At 33.4% G+C, this 19320-nt stretch overlaps 1 protein-coding gene and 1 pseudogene across 1 annotated transcript; both read right to left on the bottom strand.

The window, feature by feature from the left end:
- Positions 1–1558: 1558 nt before the first annotated feature.
- LOC108199114 (B3 domain-containing protein Os06g0194400) lies at positions 1559–3713 on the bottom strand. The gene is made up of 6 exons (XM_017366873.2): positions 3591–3713; positions 3083–3117; positions 2831–2990; positions 2523–2729; positions 2140–2209; positions 1559–2005 (listed from the first exon to the last, which is right to left on the bottom strand). Exons 2-6 carry the CDS (start codon positions 3094–3096, stop codon positions 1845–1847), a joined length of 612 nt encoding a protein of 203 aa, XP_017222362.2. The 5' UTR covers positions 3097–3117; positions 3591–3713; the 3' UTR covers positions 1559–1844.
- Positions 3714–6457: 2744 nt separating this feature from the next.
- Positions 6458–14250, bottom strand: LOC108225296 (pre-mRNA-processing factor 39-1-like; annotated as a pseudogene).
- Positions 14251–19320: the final 5070 nt, after the last annotated feature.

The raw sequence follows: 19320 nt of genomic DNA on the forward strand, positions 1-19320 counted from the left end.
GCATATAATAATAAAATGAGGAGGCTTATGTAATTTTTACAGTCCTTGTCCTTTTTCTTGTCTAAAGCATCATCCGGTCATTTGGAGTCAGATAAAAAGGAACATTATTAGTTATTTGAAACATGGAGTGTGTATTATATATATCCTTTACGAAGAAAAATAAGAGTTAACCCCGAACTTACTAATATGCAAGAATATTTAATTTTCTGGTTTGCCTTGCCATGTATTGTAAACTGTGTGGCTTTGCTGACTCGATATTCCTTCTGATTAAAACCAGGAAAGCTTCTGTGTTTAGACCTGACAGGAAAATACTATGTGTGATAGACCTGCTAGCATAGCGATGCTCGAAAAATCTGTTGGGGATAGACACAGTGAGATACATTGGCCAGCTTAACTACTGCTGTCCACCACGACACCCTACCAAAAGATTGGTGGAGATAAGGGATTAGGAGAAATTTTTTTACCCCACTAAAAGTTATGTACTCATCTTAAAAAACTGCCGTATGGTACCAGTTATAAAGACAGTATGTATTATATTGTGGCATATAAGTTCTTTAACTAGTTTGCAAATTCTGATTCCAAAGATTGTGCATGAAGACTGTTGACATGATAGACGCACTAACTAAAATACTACAGCCAGCTTGGGAAAATAATGTGAGAGGGATTAGCTTGGAGGGTTTATTCTAGAGCTCAGATTCTCGTAGTCAGGATCAAAGTAAGGCAAACCTGAAGCCATCCTTCACCTGTTTTCTTGTGACTGCAGAAAATGTCTCTTCTCCTGCCTGCATTACAACAAAATGGTAAAGTTTAGAAGCTCCAAAATGATAATGCTTGCAAAATCAAGTGGTGACAGATTATTCTTCTCGTACTTGTACAAGTTAACTTTTTCTGACTAGTGCAGACTGTTATGGTGAAACAGGTGGACAAACAAGATCATCATGCACACAAAAGGAAGTGCTTATACCCGTGATCTGTAACACAGGATTTCCATCCAAACTGTTGATTTAAACAACCATACAACTCCAATTAGTATGATGCCTTTTGGAAGGTGCTCACTGCCCACGTTGAGACTTTAAGTTAGTAAAGTGTTTGCAAAAGAAGTAGAAGTTCGGCGAGAAAAGTTAGCAAACTTAGCATTCTCAAAAGTGCTTATGCTTCTTTACACAAACGGGTATAAAAGAATAGAAGCTACTTATTTAACAAAAGAAGTAGAAGTCGGTGCCTCCCAGATAGTCACATTGTATATAATAGATTTGTAGATTTGCAGACCGGGACTGAGATATCAGCTAAATCATTAGTAGTCAAGTCAGGTAATTAATGAAGCAAATCAAAAAGTGCAAGGGTAATCCACCCATATGAAATATCACACGCAGCATCCAGCACCCCTAAATTCAATATTTTATTGTAAAAGATGAATCCTACTTCACCAAGATCGAGAACCTCCCATCTTTCTTATAAACACAACAATATTAAGACAGTAGTAAAAGAAAATAAGACATCATCATGAACAACAAAGGTTGTAAATTCTGCACAACCAGAGATATACAATGCAGGAGAGATGAGAAAGGATTAATACCCAGTTTAAGAGAATAAAAATTCAGTGCAACTTGTTACACAAGATCGTGTACAACCAATAGTGATTTAGAAGTACGCCCAAAAGTACAAGCATTGTACAGCACAAAAAAAACAGAGATGAAGTTGACTGTCTCAATGTATGTAGTATCATCTTCTATCTAACCGCATGCATCACAAAATAAGAGTTATATATCATCTTTCACGTTAAGGCTGTGGATGTAAACGCATAAATTGTTTGGGCTCAAAAAAGTAGTGCTTTCTCGGTGCTACTACATGATAATTCCTTGGGCTTTCCCCATGGTGCCTCCCGCTTCTTCCTCTTCCAGTATCTTGCATTTCATAGCACCTTTTAAATCTGATGAAAGAGTCATTTGCTTGTCTTTCTTTTGACCACAGTGGATAGAAGAATAGTGCTCCAAATGTTCCTCGCCTGCCATTACAGTAATTTTCAGGTCCTTTTCACCATGATCTTCCAATTTTACAGCAAAAAATGAATACTAGATATGGTTAATATCATTAACCTTGGACTAGAGTCTAGAAGAAATTAAACAATAATTCATTTACCGCAATTCATCTCTTCTACACAGGCGCTTCCATCACTTCCAGTCAAGGCATTAGCTCTCACGATATAAACCTGCATAATATATGGAAGGCACATATAGTGAATTTGACCTATAAATAGAAGTTTGCTCAGTTTTATTCTCTTCACTTATCGACTTACCTTGGGTTATTTGCCTCTCTGGGTTATAACAATTTAAAAACTCAAAGTAACAAATAACATTCGAAATTATCTATCTGTCACACACACATATATGTGTGTGTATTATATGTATAATTTTTTCCAGAGCTGCAAGAGAAGGCATTAGAAATGCACAAGGCATATCATTCAGAAACAACCACTAGTGGGAGACACAGCTGTCGAATGCACTAGATTGTTGAACCATTACCTTAAATTTACATTCCTGGATCAGATGAAAAACCAAAACATCGTTCTCCTGCAATTTATGAGTAATGGAGAACCCTCTCCATCCAACACCCAGTCCATTCTTTTCGAAGAAATACTTGGTCTCATGTTCAAGCTCGGTTTCGTCGATCAGAACAACAGTTTCATCATGCTTTGGTAAATGCATGTCACTAAAGTTCTTTGGAATACCCTGTCATTGAAGGAAGTATTCACAAATCACAACTCAACTTAATCGAAACACATGAGTCTAGCTATTCTTTGGAAATACTACTTAATTAATCAATAGTTTACCAGCCAAAATCCACCAGCAACATGTGATGGGAGCATATTTTTCACAAAACTGGGAAACTTGGGTGCTAATTTTGCTTGAATTTCTAGAGCTTGCTTCATCAAAGAGAATGTTTTTTGATCAAATTTATGACCAACCCTTGTTGTCACCTTCGGTTCATGGCTACAAAGCGAGACAATCTTTTTAGGCAAGCAAAACACAAAAGCATATAAGGTGGTGATCTTTGGAAAGAAGATTCAATGATGTTAACTGACCTTGCTATAGACATGTCAAGATTAAAAGAAACAACCTGCAAATAAATTGAAATTATTATTCAAAGACCTATATGAGCAAAAACAAAATGTGACCAATCATGGCAGCTTCTAAATAGGCAATGTAAAAACAAAAGATACCAATCAACTAATATATTATAAATTTAACCCCAGTTAATACAACACAGTTTATAAAATTGAAATACACATAGTTCATAATAGGATTATGCTGATATTCTCTTATCCTACAGCACAACATTAAAAACTTGTTTTTCTAGCATCACTGGCCGTGGAGAAAATATTTGGTGGCATGTCGGTTGCGAATATAACAATCACACATCTATATAAATCACTATTACAGAAAAGAATTTTTGCAACTCAAAAACAGCAGCCCCAACATTCACTATGATATATTGAAAAGTAAATGCCAACTCAACAAATTGCTTGTAGATATCTTCTTCCATAAGATCAAACTAGAAAGAAGATATGGTTTTAAGTGTTCAGAACGTACTTCAACATCCAGAGGTGCCTCTATCTGCTCACTTTTACGACATTTTTTGATGTCCCCCAAACATGTTTCCCCATGTCCTTCCGAAATTGATAAACAAGGATTGAACACATTACTTTCTTCAGTAGTTTCCTGATATTTAAGAATGCAATAAATTAATATTTGAACTTACTGCAGGCAGCACAAGTGTAGATATCTTCATGTAAAGCATAGTTATCTTCACAAAAAGGTAAACCAACAAACAATTGGTGTATATTTTGATTCTTTCATGCACCCCCGTCTAACATGTAGTTCCCAAAGGGCTAGTGGTTGCTCACCGACAAAGATAGCCAAGTTGTTGACTAGAAACTTACATGAAAACAAAAAAATTACAATTACCACAAACAAATAATGCTAGTAGTCATAATGTTCACCATGACACTTAAAAATTTACGTTAAGGATGTTACAAGTACAAATTGCTTGTACACAGCACTTTTGAAATTCCACATTTTAAAATTCTAGTAATATATGTGTGTATCAGTCATGAATTCATAACGTTAACCGCGATACTTAAAAATTGATGCCAAGGACGTCATAGATACAATTTGCTTGTACAAGACACTTTTTAATTTCTAAATCTTAAATTTTGTAGTATTATACGTGTGCGCATGTGTGTGTGATTTACTAACACTTCTATTTTATAAATTAACCTATAAGTGAGCTTCCATGAAACAAAAAAGGGAATAATAACAATAATCATATAAATGCTGATGTAATGACTATGATTAAAAGAAAAGTTAAGAAGGCTTACTTCAGCAGGTCTTTGTTCTCTTGGCCGTTTCCCCTGAGGTGTCTGTGATGGTTGCTTTCCTTGGTTTTTACGTTTCGCTTCTTTCATAATATATTTAATAGCTGACCTCCTGACATAGTTGTTAAGATTCATATCAACATCATTAAATCCTTCATCTTGAAAGAAACTTCTAATGGTTTGGGCTATATATTGCAAAGTGATCCCTTGCTTCACATTGCATGGCAGAAATGTCAATTCTTTGATTTGGTGAGGCACGACTCTGCCATCTTGATATGTACTGAGGTTTGTTTCCTTGGCATTATTGGGAACACAAAAACAATGTTCTTTGATGGTATACTCTGAGAAATTCATGCCTATGACTCGACCTCTTAAATCCGTGATAGGAGCTCCTGATGATCCAGGAAAGCACTGAGCGTCATGATCAAATAGTTGCATATTATGATCATAATTTTCATTCTCTCCCATCAAAAAAGGAACACGGCAGACTGTTCCCCGTAAAGTTACCCAATCCCGTTGAGCTGGATGTGATATGCACAACAAACTTGTTGAACTCAATAATGGAGAGGTGTGGTCTGCAAATTCGAAAAAAGATACTGCACTTGGGCGGAGCTCACAATGCAACATAAGCAGATCTGATTTGAAACTGCATTTTAGTGCCCTTGCTTTATATTCGGCGGGGTCATCATAAAACTTCAGATAAAATTGATCTTCAGAGAAAACCTGATGGACAGGAAACGACCCAACTGCATGGGCAACTGTAATGACAACAGTAGGGCTAAGACTAACTATGAAACCAGTCCACCCTTTATCACCATGATTACGAATAAAAACTTTTGCTACTGCTTTCCTATATTCTTGCTCAAACCCTCGAATTATGTGATCATCAAAGACGGTGGGCATTTGTTGTTGTTGTTGTTGTTCCATCATTCCCTGTATTAGTCCATGTCAAAAACACATTATTTAAAACCATTACGCTTTAGGTTGCAATACAAAATCCATCTAACAACTTAAATAAGACCATTTTGGACTGAAGTGAACCTTTTTTTTGTTGAAAAAGAAAAGAAGAAAAAACAAAATGTCTAAATGAAACACATCTCCTGACTCCCATTTATAGGCTCCTTGTACTCCGGTTTTAACTTATTTACCTAAGTCATTGCACACTACGGCCTATTATATTTACCCTTTTATATTTTCTCATACTTTTTACATTCTATAGTTCTTTTTACATTCTATAGTTCTTGCTTAAATATTTCTTATTAAGTACTTTGATATCTTATATTTAAAATTTAATTCATACACATAAATTTCCCCCTCTTTCCCTCTAATAAATTTAACACACAACAATATTACCAAAATAAGGAGTTTAATACAAACAAGTTTTAACAATAATCACATTTCACACATACAAGCCCCAATCTCATTTCACTTACAACTTACAAGCCCTCGTAATCAAAGATATATATGTTAGGGTTTGCATATTACATAACATTAGATGATCACAAAACAGTAAAAACAATGAAAAAATCAACACATTTTGTGCTCAAAAGTACACACAGAACATACTATTAACTTCGATAAATGAAACAACAGTCCAATGTAGATTCGTGCATAAACATAAATGTGCGCAAATCATTAAATAGAAATAAAGATTTAGAGCAATGAATACTGCTGACCTTTGCTTTTTTGTTAGTGTATTTTTGTTAGGGCTCTGGGAATGAAGATAGTGAGGGCCAGGGGTATTCAAAAAGTGAACAGGGTTTTATAACTTTATTACATGAGACGGGTTTTATAATTTTATATTTTTATTACATGAGATGAAGGGGATGGCCAGTGCCGTACATGCTTATCTTCTTGGGCAAGATTGTTGTGTTGTGGGTCCTAACTAATACAGCGCAAGAAATGACTCCCAAGTCTCAAAAATATTAAGTCCTCGACATACAAATGTTAATCAAATGTCGCAGTAAGTTATCTTTATATATTAGTATTACCCTTATAAAAGCACATTTTAATCTCAATCAAGTAAACCGCAGGAAATGAATGATGTAGAATTGAATATTAGCATCATGTGAATAAAACAAATTTGCACCACCACTTAACATTGTTCAAGTTTTATTAATGCAAGTTACCTTGACATTATTCTAATTACTTTGACATGTTTATAGTCAATACAACTAGAGGCCTTCTTACTATTCAAGTATTCCAAAAAACAATACAGTTAAACAGCACTGACACCTGAAATTCTATTTCCTATTTCAAGTCTGTTGTAGATACATATGCCTTAACTGAAGTTTTACTAAAACCGCTAAAAACCCGCCAGCATACTCTGGTGAAAAGACGGCAATCATCTTCATTCGGCAAAGCCACCCGCAATCTGCACTATGCGAGGAATACAAAAACATGCAAAACAGATGTCGTTTAAACTTACAACCTCAACACAGTATACTGCTTGAATTAACGTTCTAACTATTAGGTGCCGCAAACAGACCCAATGACAAACTATCTGAGCTACAAACTGAAGAATCGTATGAAACATTAGTTGACTCAGCAGTAGTAAGTGCCATAATATGCTTGGGCAACAGCAGCAGCAGGTTGCTGTGCTGGAGCCTGGAGCTAGAGGTGCTGGCGTAGCTGCTTGCACATAAGTTTGCTGAGCCTGCTAAACGAAGAGAGGTTTAACAGAAATTTAGACAGAAGAAATTTTAAAATAAAATATTAGTGGTTTAACAGAAATTTAGACGGAAAAAAATAAAAAAAAATAAATAATTACTAAGCGAGAAGATGACCAACAATTATGCAGGATTATATGTATATATATAGTCATGCATATATACTTAGTTACAGCTAGAGGTGGCCAAACGAGCATCCCGAGACGAGTCGGAGACGAGACGAGTTGGTGAAAGCTATACTCGTGAACGTCTCATTTCAGGCTGGCGAGGCGAGACGAGACGAGACGAATCAGCCAAAATTGAACTCGTGTCCAACTCGCGAGTTGGGCGAGTTAGTCTATTTTATTTTATTTTTTTATCTGTGTATTGACATGTGCAGGTGGCTGTCCAACTCGCCCGAGACGAGACAGACAGAAGTGCAGGTGCAGCAGACCAAAGTCAAGCTATCAACTCAACATGAGAGTTCTGTCCAATAATGTCACTATGTACTACAGTTTTTAATTTATTATTAATTTATAACAATACTCATGTAGTCATGTATACACATTACACACGGTAATAATAGTTTATCAAATCAATCAATAGTTATTTAATTTTTATTACTATATTATGTAATTAAAAAAAAAAAAAGGACAGTACCTTTACTTATTTTACTAATTGAAAAAAATTACAAATAATTTGAGTCTCCAAAAAACGGAATAAATCACATTTACATTTTAAACAAAATATAAACAAAAAGTTACAGTTTAAACGAAATAAAGTTACATTCTAAATAAAGGGAACAAGTGCTGAACATATTAACAAATGGAGTTAAACATACAGTTACTACTGGTGACCATTTTATTATTATACAGTACTGCTACACGTTCATCATCATTCATGCATAGGTACTTATATAAACAAAAACAAGACCACCAACCCGTCTCCGCCGAGACGAGCCGAGACGGCTCGGCGAGTCGAGAGAGGCGATTCCAAACATCCCGAGTCACTGTCCCGTCACGTTACCGTGCCGATACGTGCGTGCCGAGGCGAATCCGAATCCGATTTCTCAAACCTAAACTCATGATCGTCTCGTATAGATTTACGAGCCGAGGCGAGTTTCAACTCGTCTCGCCGTGTGCCGATTTTCTGCGAGTTTAAAGGCGAGCCGATTCAGCTCGTTCGTTTGGCCACCTATAGTTACAGCTAGAGTTATACACTATACATATTTGCAACGAACTTTATTACCTGAACTGTATATGCAGGAGGATAGGCACCATAAGCAGTAGCAGCAGCTGCTTGGGGCACAGATGTTTGTACTTGTGGCTGGGCATACGCATTTCCATAAGCACCACCATATGCAGCCTACGGATTCATAGAAGATGATGTCATGTTGTCAATTTAAAGACGTCAAAAGGCTTAAAAATATGCAATTCATTTTAGGCTTACCATAACTAGTCTAGAGCAATCTAAACCCCACAAATGTAATTTCCAATCTCTTCATGAATCTTCTTCTAACATATAAAAGTGCAAATACCTGAGTATAGGCAGGCGTCCAGTTCTGTGCTTGGGCTTGTGTAGCTTGAGGCCAGGCTTGAGGTTGTGCACCATAACCTGCTGGCCATTGGTTTTTTGTGCTTTGATAGGCACCCATCACTGATGGGGAGGATGAATAACCAGATTTAGCTAGCTTTGCTTTGTCAGATTGCAGAATGTCATCTGCATGCCTTATCTTGGATTCTGATGTGCTCTTGTGCACAAAGAATAATTCGGAATGCCTATCTTCAGCCTACTTAACAGAATAAGCATCTGCATCCGCCAAGTGATCCAAAAACTACAAAAGCCCGCAGTGGGTAAAAATAGTATAAAATGCCGGATTTAAAAATCTCTACAATATCTGCTTTATACATGGCTTATCAAGGTGGCTGCCCGATCTCAACTAAATCCATGAGACTTTTATTCGGTAACCACAATGTAAGAATTGGCAATTCCTCTCGATAAAAACCACATTACCATACCTCTAAAAAGATGCTTGATAGCTCCTCTCTGTCAATAAAACTTGCAGCGCAAGGGTTATCAGGATTAGGTGCATTAAATTTATTAATCAGTGAATCAAGAAATTCTATCTGTTTTGGGGTTGACTGGATCGATTCTAAATGAATAACTGCCTGCAATGCCACAAATGAAAAAATTCAAGTTCAGATAGCATCACAAGCGATATAAGTTGATTTATCTATCAATATATGTACTAGTGAATTAATTGGTTTTGTGTGTGTGTGTGTGTAGAGAGAGAGAGAGATGTGCAACCTCCAGAAGTGATTTGATAATTGGCCAATTTCAAGTGCTTGCTCAAGAACTCCCCTTGCTTTTTCCGCCTTCCCGCAAACCTAAATACAACAGATGTATAAGTTGATAAATACACAGCTATATGACCAACAATAAAATAAGAACTTCAGATATCAAGAGCAAGGCATCCACCATGATTTAAATACTGGAACTAAGATAATTGCCTAAATCTCCGATTTTTTCCGATTATGAAATACTGGTAACTGTAAAAATTTACGGAGAGTATTTCCAAATAAAATTTTGAAGAAGAAAATAGCAGCAAAGCGCTAGTGTCCTAATAGATAGGGACGAGACATACCAAATAAACAAATCGAGTGTATTGAGCAAACAACTGTGGCAAGGTCTGGGAATGTTCTTTTCCTTTTTCAATTGCAATGGCCTGTTCATACAAGGAACATGCATCTTCGGCCTTCCCCTGCAAATATACCAAAAAATCACTTCATCCAAATACTAATAAAGCCAAATTAGTTGACAAATACTTTATTCAATAGTCTTACTAGTCGATGTTCCATATTTGCACTCTGTCTGTCTACCCTAACAAACTTAGGCATATACTTAACAATATAGCATAGTAAATGTGCTGGAAATTATTTATTGATAATCAGATCAACTATCAGAGACCTATAAGTTATAACCATACCTTGACAAAGACTTGAGTAGCATGACCAAGTGCATTCTCTGCCAGATCTGTACTTCCTCTGGCTTCCATATGCAAAATATAACGTATCCAATACTTGGGATAATTGGCACAATCAATCAGGCATCTTTCATATAGCTTGACAACCTGTCCCCAAAAAGTGTGGAGATTCAGAATTTCTATTAATTTTTCATGTGAACCCAAGAAAAAAAAAATCTGAAACAGAGAGGGCTAAGGAGTGACGAGTATGATCTACTCCGTTCATAAAAAATAGGCCCCTCAAATACGTTTCGAGGGACCTTCCTAGCCTGACAGACAGATTGTTAGGAAGATAACACACCTGCATGCATAACATTAGAAGTTTAAATATATATTTTACCATACAACACGATCAACCCAGAATGCTCGACTCACAAATGAAGGATTAAAGTACTTAGCCTTATAGAAACCAAAAGGAAGGTCCATGCTTTATCCAAGTTCAATATCCCGTTTTTAAAGGGTTCTTCTTCCAACGGTTAGTAAAGCAAATGATGCAGCAGATATTACTAACTGCAAGTCAATGCATAACAACGGCAGCTAACTATAAACCAATAAATACATAATGAGGATTTACCCAGTACTTCAAAGTAAATACCTTTTGGAAGTCATCTTCAGCTTCTACAAAATCAAGATAGTTATTCCAGTTTGCCAGTTCTACAGGATTAAGTGGGCGAACATGAAAGTAAGGTCTCTTTATAGCTCTTTCAAAACCAATGATCTTAGATTGGAACTCTTTAGCTTTGTTATACATTTCTTCTCTAATCGTGATATACTTCTCCAGCTCCTCGGCTTCTGTTATGCCTGCACTTACTGGCTTCGGAGACTCTACAGCATTAGGATGAACCTCCTCCTCAATTTCTTGAACAGTGGTGCCAACTGCAGCAGCAGCAGCTGTTTCTTCAGCAGTTCTTAACTCCGACAGAGGCCGTTGTGCCACTAGTTCCCTGAAGCTGTAATAAGAGTTGTACCTTCAAGTAAGCTCCAGGAAACCCAAGTACCAAGAGCTGTATAGTAATAAGAAAAGCATGTATTTAGAATGATCACCTGGTGAAGTAACGATCCAGATGCTTATTAGGGTTCTCTAATATCCGTGTGTAGATCATGGCAAGACGAGACCATTCCTGCTTTGTGTATTCATACTCAATGTATTTATCCCACATAGTGTAAGATAGAAAGTCTGATCCAACATAGAGTAAACCACGTTCGAATAGCCTGACATACATTAAAACAAAATCTAATTATTGCCCAACAAAATTAATAGCAAAACCGTTGTGGCACTCGATAAACTGCTAAAACCGATTTCTCTGACGAGGAAAAAGAGCCAGCAGGGTAGTATATACCTTCTAACAGTATCAGGATCTCCATATGTGTTGATGGCAAATACACAATAATGCAACCACATGTCTACAGAATAGGTTACTCCTTGTACTGCCCTTCATAGACCTCAATTACTTTGTCAGTAGAACCCACACGTTCTTCATGATCTGCATACTTTTTCCAATAGCCATAACACAAAGGAAATTCTGCTAAAAAAGCATCATAAACTTTACGAACCTTCGATATGTGTCCCTGAAAATAAGGAAAGTGAATATATTAGTTACCCAATTTTGAACTCGAATTGGGTACAGGTTTGCTAATACATTATCAACAAAAAGAGGAGCATATTTAGGTAACAGATGGAAATAAAATCCTTATTAATGACACAAAAATAACCAGGGGTAAGAGGCTCCTCAAAATAAAAGAGATGCGGGTCCTAAATATTTTGAGGGCCACTTAGAGACTTTTAAAGTGTTAAAGCATCTCCAGGAGTCTCCTAGTTGGTCCTTAAATGTAATATAAAATATATGGCTTTTTAGGAAGTTGGCACAATTTTAAGAGAGTCAAATCTAACAATACTCTTTACACTCCTTTATTTTATATTTTATTAATATATGAACTAAAAAGTGAGGGAAAAGTGGTGCATAGTAGGGGAGAGAATGAATTTTTTACTAGTAAAAATAAATTAAGAGCCATATGGAGGCTCCTAAAAGAGAGGAGAGAGAGGAGGCACTTAAATTTATAAAGAGTCTCTTGGAGCTCTATTTGAACCAAGACACCTTATTCTTCTACTTAAGAGCTTATATAGAGAGCCTCTTGGAGACGCTCTTAATCTGTTAAACACTCATTTTAACTCCTGAAACAAAGTAGAGATCCTCTTGGAGTCGAACTAAAAATATTCATTATTGACCTAACAATGCAAATTTTACATACCTCTGCTACTCTCTCAGTCTCTTCAATCAGGGCAGTCCAAGCATCAAATTCCAGAGAATTAGCTCTTACTATACTCCAAAGTCTTTCTTCTTCAGCAGACAAAGCTGCAGCAATTTATTCCAAATAAAGTAAAAAAAAGGTTCAAATATATCTGTAGGGGACTGGACTTATTATCTCTCTCTAAGCAGTAAAAAAAAAGCAGCAACAGATACTGTTTATTCGTTTAGACAAGAAAGAGTATTAGACTAGACTTCAAGCATGTTACTATTTGAATTTTTATAGCAAGCACCAAATATTCTCACCCTTAACAAGTATTTGTAGTCAAAGAATGCACAAAAGATAATTAAAACAGCCTACACACCTGTAAAAGAAAATCCTGATTGATGATGATCTAAGGCCACATTTCACCATCTCATTTATAGTACAAACATAATATCTATCTACTGTAGACCAAAAACAAGTATAGCTCAATTCTACCACTGTCAGATCACAGTATTGTGTGAAAGGTTACACTGATAGCATTAAGTAGATGTATTGAAGTAGGTATACCAGGAGCATCAGACATGAAATCATTGGCAACTGCGATAGTTCCATTCTCACCAACATCTGAGACAACATTTTTAGCTTCAGTAGCATCAATGCCATTTAAAGAATTGTAATCAGAAACATATGTTGTGTCATTGATTCACTAGCAGAATTGGCAACTAACATCATTTGTTTAGTAGGAACCTCCTCCTTGGCAAGATTTTGGTTTCCATTTTCATCAGTTGGATTTTGTGTGTGCTCAGATGTATTATCTGTCACCATCACGTCAGTAAGAACTTTCATTTCTCCACTTCCAGCAGAAATTTTAGAAGGTACATTTCCAGCAACGCCAGCATCAGATGTGACGGCATCAGATGCAGCATTTTCATTATAATTATCTGTTGAGGCGTATTCAGTGGATGTGTAGGCCATCACAGATGTTGTCTGAGTTACCACTGTCTCACTGTCACCCATACTGACAAACAAAACAACAATTCTTTAGTGAAGCCAAATAAGACACTTTAGCAGACTACAATAATGTAAAGTTATAATGTAGGCAACGGGAACTTGACACAGAACAAACATGTAAATATAAGGATTCAAGTAATGAGCCGTGGATCTGTTTTCATCCCACGTATCATATCGAACCGCGCCCCCTGTGTAACATTAATATTAATATATACATATAAAAGTTTACATTTGTAATGCCTCTGATTGATGTAAATAGTATGTCTACACTATTAATCCAATTGTACCAAGTTTGAACACAAATCGACAAAATATCAGACTTCCTAAACTGTAGACATACCAAACCTCCTACCACAATCCAAACTCCCGAGCACAGTTCCACTCAACCCAAACCCAACAACACATCAAAATATTTTTTTTTGAATTCACAACACATCAAAATATAAACCAAAACAAACTAATAAAACCATAAAGATAAACCAACACTCACAACTTACCAAATTACCAACCTGCAATGACAATTCACACCCCCAAACAGCATTGCTCTTAACCCAAAACTAATAACACATCATAACATAACCCAAAACTAGCAACACATCAAAACACCACCAAAAACCCCCCCGAAAACTCGAAAACCTAGTGCTAATAAAACTCACCACCAGTCACCACACCAAAAACCTAACCCCTTAAAACAAACAAACCCACTTGTAAATCACACAAAAATTACAACTCAATACAAAACCCTGAAAAACACGAAACAGTTAAACATTATGCACTGTAAAATGCGAAATTACAGCGAACAAAACAGAGACATGTGTGAGTACAGGTGTGTGTGTGTGTATACCAATTGAGCTGATTGATTGAAACGCGAGGGCTTTGATTTTTTGAAGCTTGCTGTTGAAGACGACTGTGCTCTCGTGTTCTTCATAATTAATTAAGTATTATTTAATGTTTTATGTTTTTTGAAAGCAAAGTACTACTACTATTATTTAATGTTTTATTAACTTCAGTTTTATTAATTCTAGTAAGGGGATAAATATGAAGTTCGTTCAAATGTATCAATTGAGTTATTGATTTCCAAATTGACTTAAATGAAACACTCATTAGAAAATTTTGTATCAAAAATATCACTCTATCATTAGTAGAAATTTTGAAAGTATTATATATTGAGTTTCGCACATTTTTTATGAATGGTATTACATCTAAATGGAAGATTATGAATTCTATTATTTTAGATACGAATTTTCTATGGTGTGCCCAAGGGCACACCATAGTCACTAACTCCCATAAGAATTCTAGCTTTTGATTGGTGGATGAATAATAAATGTAAATGGCCCCCCTGCATTCACATCAATTCCACCAATCAAAACAAGCTATTTTCATGAAAGTTGGTGTTTATTGTGTGCCCTTGGGCACACATTAGAAAGACCGTTTTAGATACTCCCTCCGTCCCAATCAATTCTATACAGTTTCCTTTTTGGGATGTCCCATCAATTCTATACATTCCCAAAATAGCAACTTTTTATAATATAAAACACTACTACACCCACTACATTCTCCCACTATCTCCATTTTATAATAATAAAAACACTATTACACCCACTACCTTCCTCCACTATCTCAAATCTATTATTAAAAAATATATGGGTCCCACCACTTTACCCACTTTTCATTTAACTTTACTTATTTCTTATACATTTTCTTGGTCTCCGTGTCCAATCCCAGTGTATATAACTCACTGGGACGGAGGGAGTAATATTTTTAGATTTTTAAATTTATCTCTTATTTATTTTTATTTAAATCAAATAAAACAACCAAAAATTTAAACATATTTTTAACGTTGGAGTCAGTTTAGTACTCCATGTGCAAAAAAAACATATTTTTAGATATTATTTTTTTAATTTTTCTTTTTCTGAATAAAAATATAGATGTTAAACTTTTATTCAGAAAAATAAAATTTAAAAAACAATATGTAGAAATTTCTAAATTACAAATATTAAAAACAAAAATTACCCTTTTAGTTTCAATATATTGGGACAAAGCTACAAAACTACATTTTTTTTTTTTGCGAAATTATTGCAAGAAAATTTCAAAATTACGAGTATATTGGAATAAAATTTCAAAACTATCATTTCCGATTTTGAAATTATTGGAAGGAAGTTTCAGATTGTTAATATTAAAAAAAATTAATATGAAAAGTTTCCAAATTAGAGGGGAGATCTATCATATGTAAGTTTCGAAATGGGGAAAAAATAATATTGAAACATATTATATGGTGGAAAAATTGTATATATATATATATATATATAAATTAAATTATAAATAATATTGGATAATTTATTAAATAGCTGTAATCTATTTTTCTAATTTGTCTTTAATTTTTGAATTTTAAATATAAACGTAAAAACTGTCTTTAAAAGTTTAATTACAAATAATACTTTTTTTTTTGAAGAAATTACAAATAATACTTGATATTTTATTTTAAATTTGATATGTAGAATATAGTGTACGAGTTTAGTTTATTCAAATTTGATTTCATTTTCAAAGTTCGTATTATATACAATTATTAACTAGAAATATACAATTATCAAAATTTGTAATATATTATTTTGAATAATTTATAGTATATGTAGTATTGTAGAATATTTATTTATTCTTTTATGAATTTATTTAAAATAAAATTATAATTCCGTTATGAAGCGCGATTTATAAACTAGTTATTAATAAAACGTCAATCATTAGAAATGTGTCACGTAATTGTTAACATGTGCACAAAATCTAAGTATGTAATCAAAGTATGTATCAATCATTAGAAATTGTTAACATGTGCACAAAATCCGAGTATGTAATCAGGGTATGGTTCAGTTTTGTTGAAATGTCAAAATTTGAGAGCCCTATGTGTTGAGTGTGAGAGAAATTTTTCCTAACAGGTGTATAAAGAAAAATTATAATATCAATTAGATTTATGGAGTCCATATATCTAAGTTGTAGTATTAAAATACAAGTCACGATTTGTAACTGTTTTTTTTTTTATAACAGTCACGATTCGTAGTTTAATAATAAATGATACTCCCTCCGTCCCTCTGAATTGTATACATATGGATCGGGCACGGAGACTAAGAAAAGTGTATAAAGTAATGTAAAGTAAGGGGGTGTTTGATAACTCTTAATAGCCTCTTAATAGCCATTTTACTTATTCGGTCAGAGATTTAATTTTTTTAACAGATTATCAAACGTGCTTAATGAAACCAAAACACACTTATTGGATAAGAGCGTGGACTCTCGCTTAGTGGGTAAGAGAGACTCTGAACAGGGTTTTCCAATATATACCCTCAAACTCAACCCTTTATTTTCACTCTTCCTGCGTTTATGCTAGCTGCTTTAACAGTGTGTTATCAGGTGCCCGTCACTTTTCTTTAAAAAAGAAAAAGAATTGATTAATCTTGATATGGGCTATAAATATATAAAATTATGGAAATTTTGGATGATTTTTATAATTTTGGATTAATTTTTTTATGATTTTGGATAAAAATTTTGGATGATTTATGATATGTTTTAGATAAAAGTTTAAAAAAATAATTTTGAAATTATAGTTATGGATAAAATTCCAAAATTATAAAAATTATAAAAAATTTAACATCATAAATCATCCAAAATTATAAAAATTTATCCAAAATTATAATTTTTTAATAATTTCGGATCATTTACATTTTTCTAATTTTTATAATTTTGGATAAGATTATACTTTTTTTATAATTTTGAATAAAATTATATTTGTTATAATTTTGGATGATTTATGATGTATGTTGGAATTATAAGGGTAAAACGATAAATATATTGTCATTCAGATATTTTAATATGATTGTTATCAAACAATAAATTTCTTTGAGTAAATTTTTGATTCGGGTAAATTCTTCATTCAGTGTATTCAGCAAATTTAATGACTCAGCATTTTTTATTCAGTTTTATCAAACAACCTCTAAAGTACGAAGAAAGAGAAAGGAAAATAGGTAAAATAGTGGGACCCATCAATATATAATTGATAGATTTGAAAAAGTAGTTGAAAGTAGTGGGTGAGTGAGGTTTTATATTATAAAACTTGACTATTTTGGGAAAGTTTTGAAATGTATAGAATTGAGTGGACATCAAAAAAGGAAAGTGTATAGAATTAAATGGGACGGAAGGAGTATTTTTTAGGAGACAGGGCGCTTGTGATAAGCTGCTTGGGTATGGGAAATTCTTTTTTAAAACAAGGCTTTGTTGTCCTTTCATATGTACTATGGAATCTGGGTATCTTTATACTTTATTGTTTATTAATAATTTTTTGAGAATTTATCAAGTATACTACTTTTTTAATCTTTTTAAAAAGTAACACATTAAATTATTAACATAAATAATATTAAGTAACACATTAAATTACTTCCATAATTTCTTTTTAACATTTTGTAGTAACACATTGAATTATGAATTCATAAGTTAAAATACAAATAATATAAATAAGAATATTCTTTCATTAACTCAATTTTACATCCTAAAAAATATTGTAATCTCATTATAAATCACCTTTTATAATTATATAATTGATATAACACAGTACATATTGAAAATCCTGTAATTTCTCCTTTAAAATATATAAGTTTCGGTTTAATATGTGCTTACTTAAAAAATTGCTTTAATTTAACATAATATGATATATATCTTTCACGATTTCTCTCTGGTAAATTTATTCATTCTAAATATATTTTTCAAATAAAATAAAAATGGATCGAATTCGGATAAACGAGTGCATAAAAAGTTGCGATCAAGATCGGATTTGGATTTATAAATAAAATCATGAATAAAAGTTCAGTTTGACAAATTTTGTGTTAACCCCTAATTTTATGCATATGCCTCACATTCATGACATAAAATTTTTTTAAGTAACCTTTACCTAGATTGTGGTAACATTGATGATAATATTTTTCCGAATCAACAGTCTATTTGTTAGAAATTGCATATGAGAAACAATATATTATATAGGTAAGTATGTGATATGGTAGTATAATATAAAAATTGTTAAAATATTGTAAGCTCATAATGTACAATTTTCTTAAAAAACATTGTCACAATATCGCAATGCATATTTTTTTCTAAACCTTTAAATTAATACATGTAAATTTAGAGTCGTCTCCTAGGGTAGTTACATTAGATTTTGTCTTAGACATCTTTTGAGTGAATGTGATGCACACCCCTAAAATTGTATATCAAAACTACTCCAAAAACGTTTGATCATATATTGGTGTTGTAAGATCAATCTGGGTAACGTTTAAACTATCAAATGATATTTAAAATTATTCGTATTTTATTCGAATATGAATCATATTTATTTCTAAAATTTTGAATCATGGTTCGAGCCCGATACCTGAAATTTATTTCAATTTTATATTCATTGACGCAAATAATAAATCAATAGAAATTAATTTATCAAGCAAACAATATATGAATCTTGATTAAAACAATAACTTATCTCAATAGATAAGATAGTGAAGAGAATATAAATACAACAATCTTAATGTATGTGGTTAATGCATTTCACTAACAAATTAAATATGTGTGTAGCTCAAATGATTTGAATGATATATTTATATCGAAGAGATTTTGGGTTCAAATTTTGTGAAAACCAATTTTTTAATATTTGAAGTGGAGTTGGGTTCAGGTTCTGGTAATTTATTTATCGAGGAGAGAGGTCTCATAGAAAAGAACATCATACTAGAGTACAGATTCATGAATAAATAACACAAGCATATTAGCAACGCAAAATAAACCCCCAAGGACGATAACTTGTATTTTGTCGAGGCATAAAATATTTTAGAGATCAGGCACGTAGATATATCATTAATAAACTATATATATCATTAATAATTAATAACTAGCAGGAACTCATACCCACTTGTTTTTCTAAAAAAATTATATTATATTTTAGACCTAACTATAGTCTAGATTTTAGTAACAATAAAAACATGATAATGAATATTAGAAAAAGGGAAGCAATA

This window comes from Daucus carota, chromosome 1 (assembly GCF_001625215.2).
Source record: "Daucus carota subsp. sativus chromosome 1, DH1 v3.0, whole genome shotgun sequence".
Classification (NCBI taxonomy): domain Eukaryota; kingdom Viridiplantae; phylum Streptophyta; class Magnoliopsida; order Apiales; family Apiaceae; genus Daucus; species Daucus carota.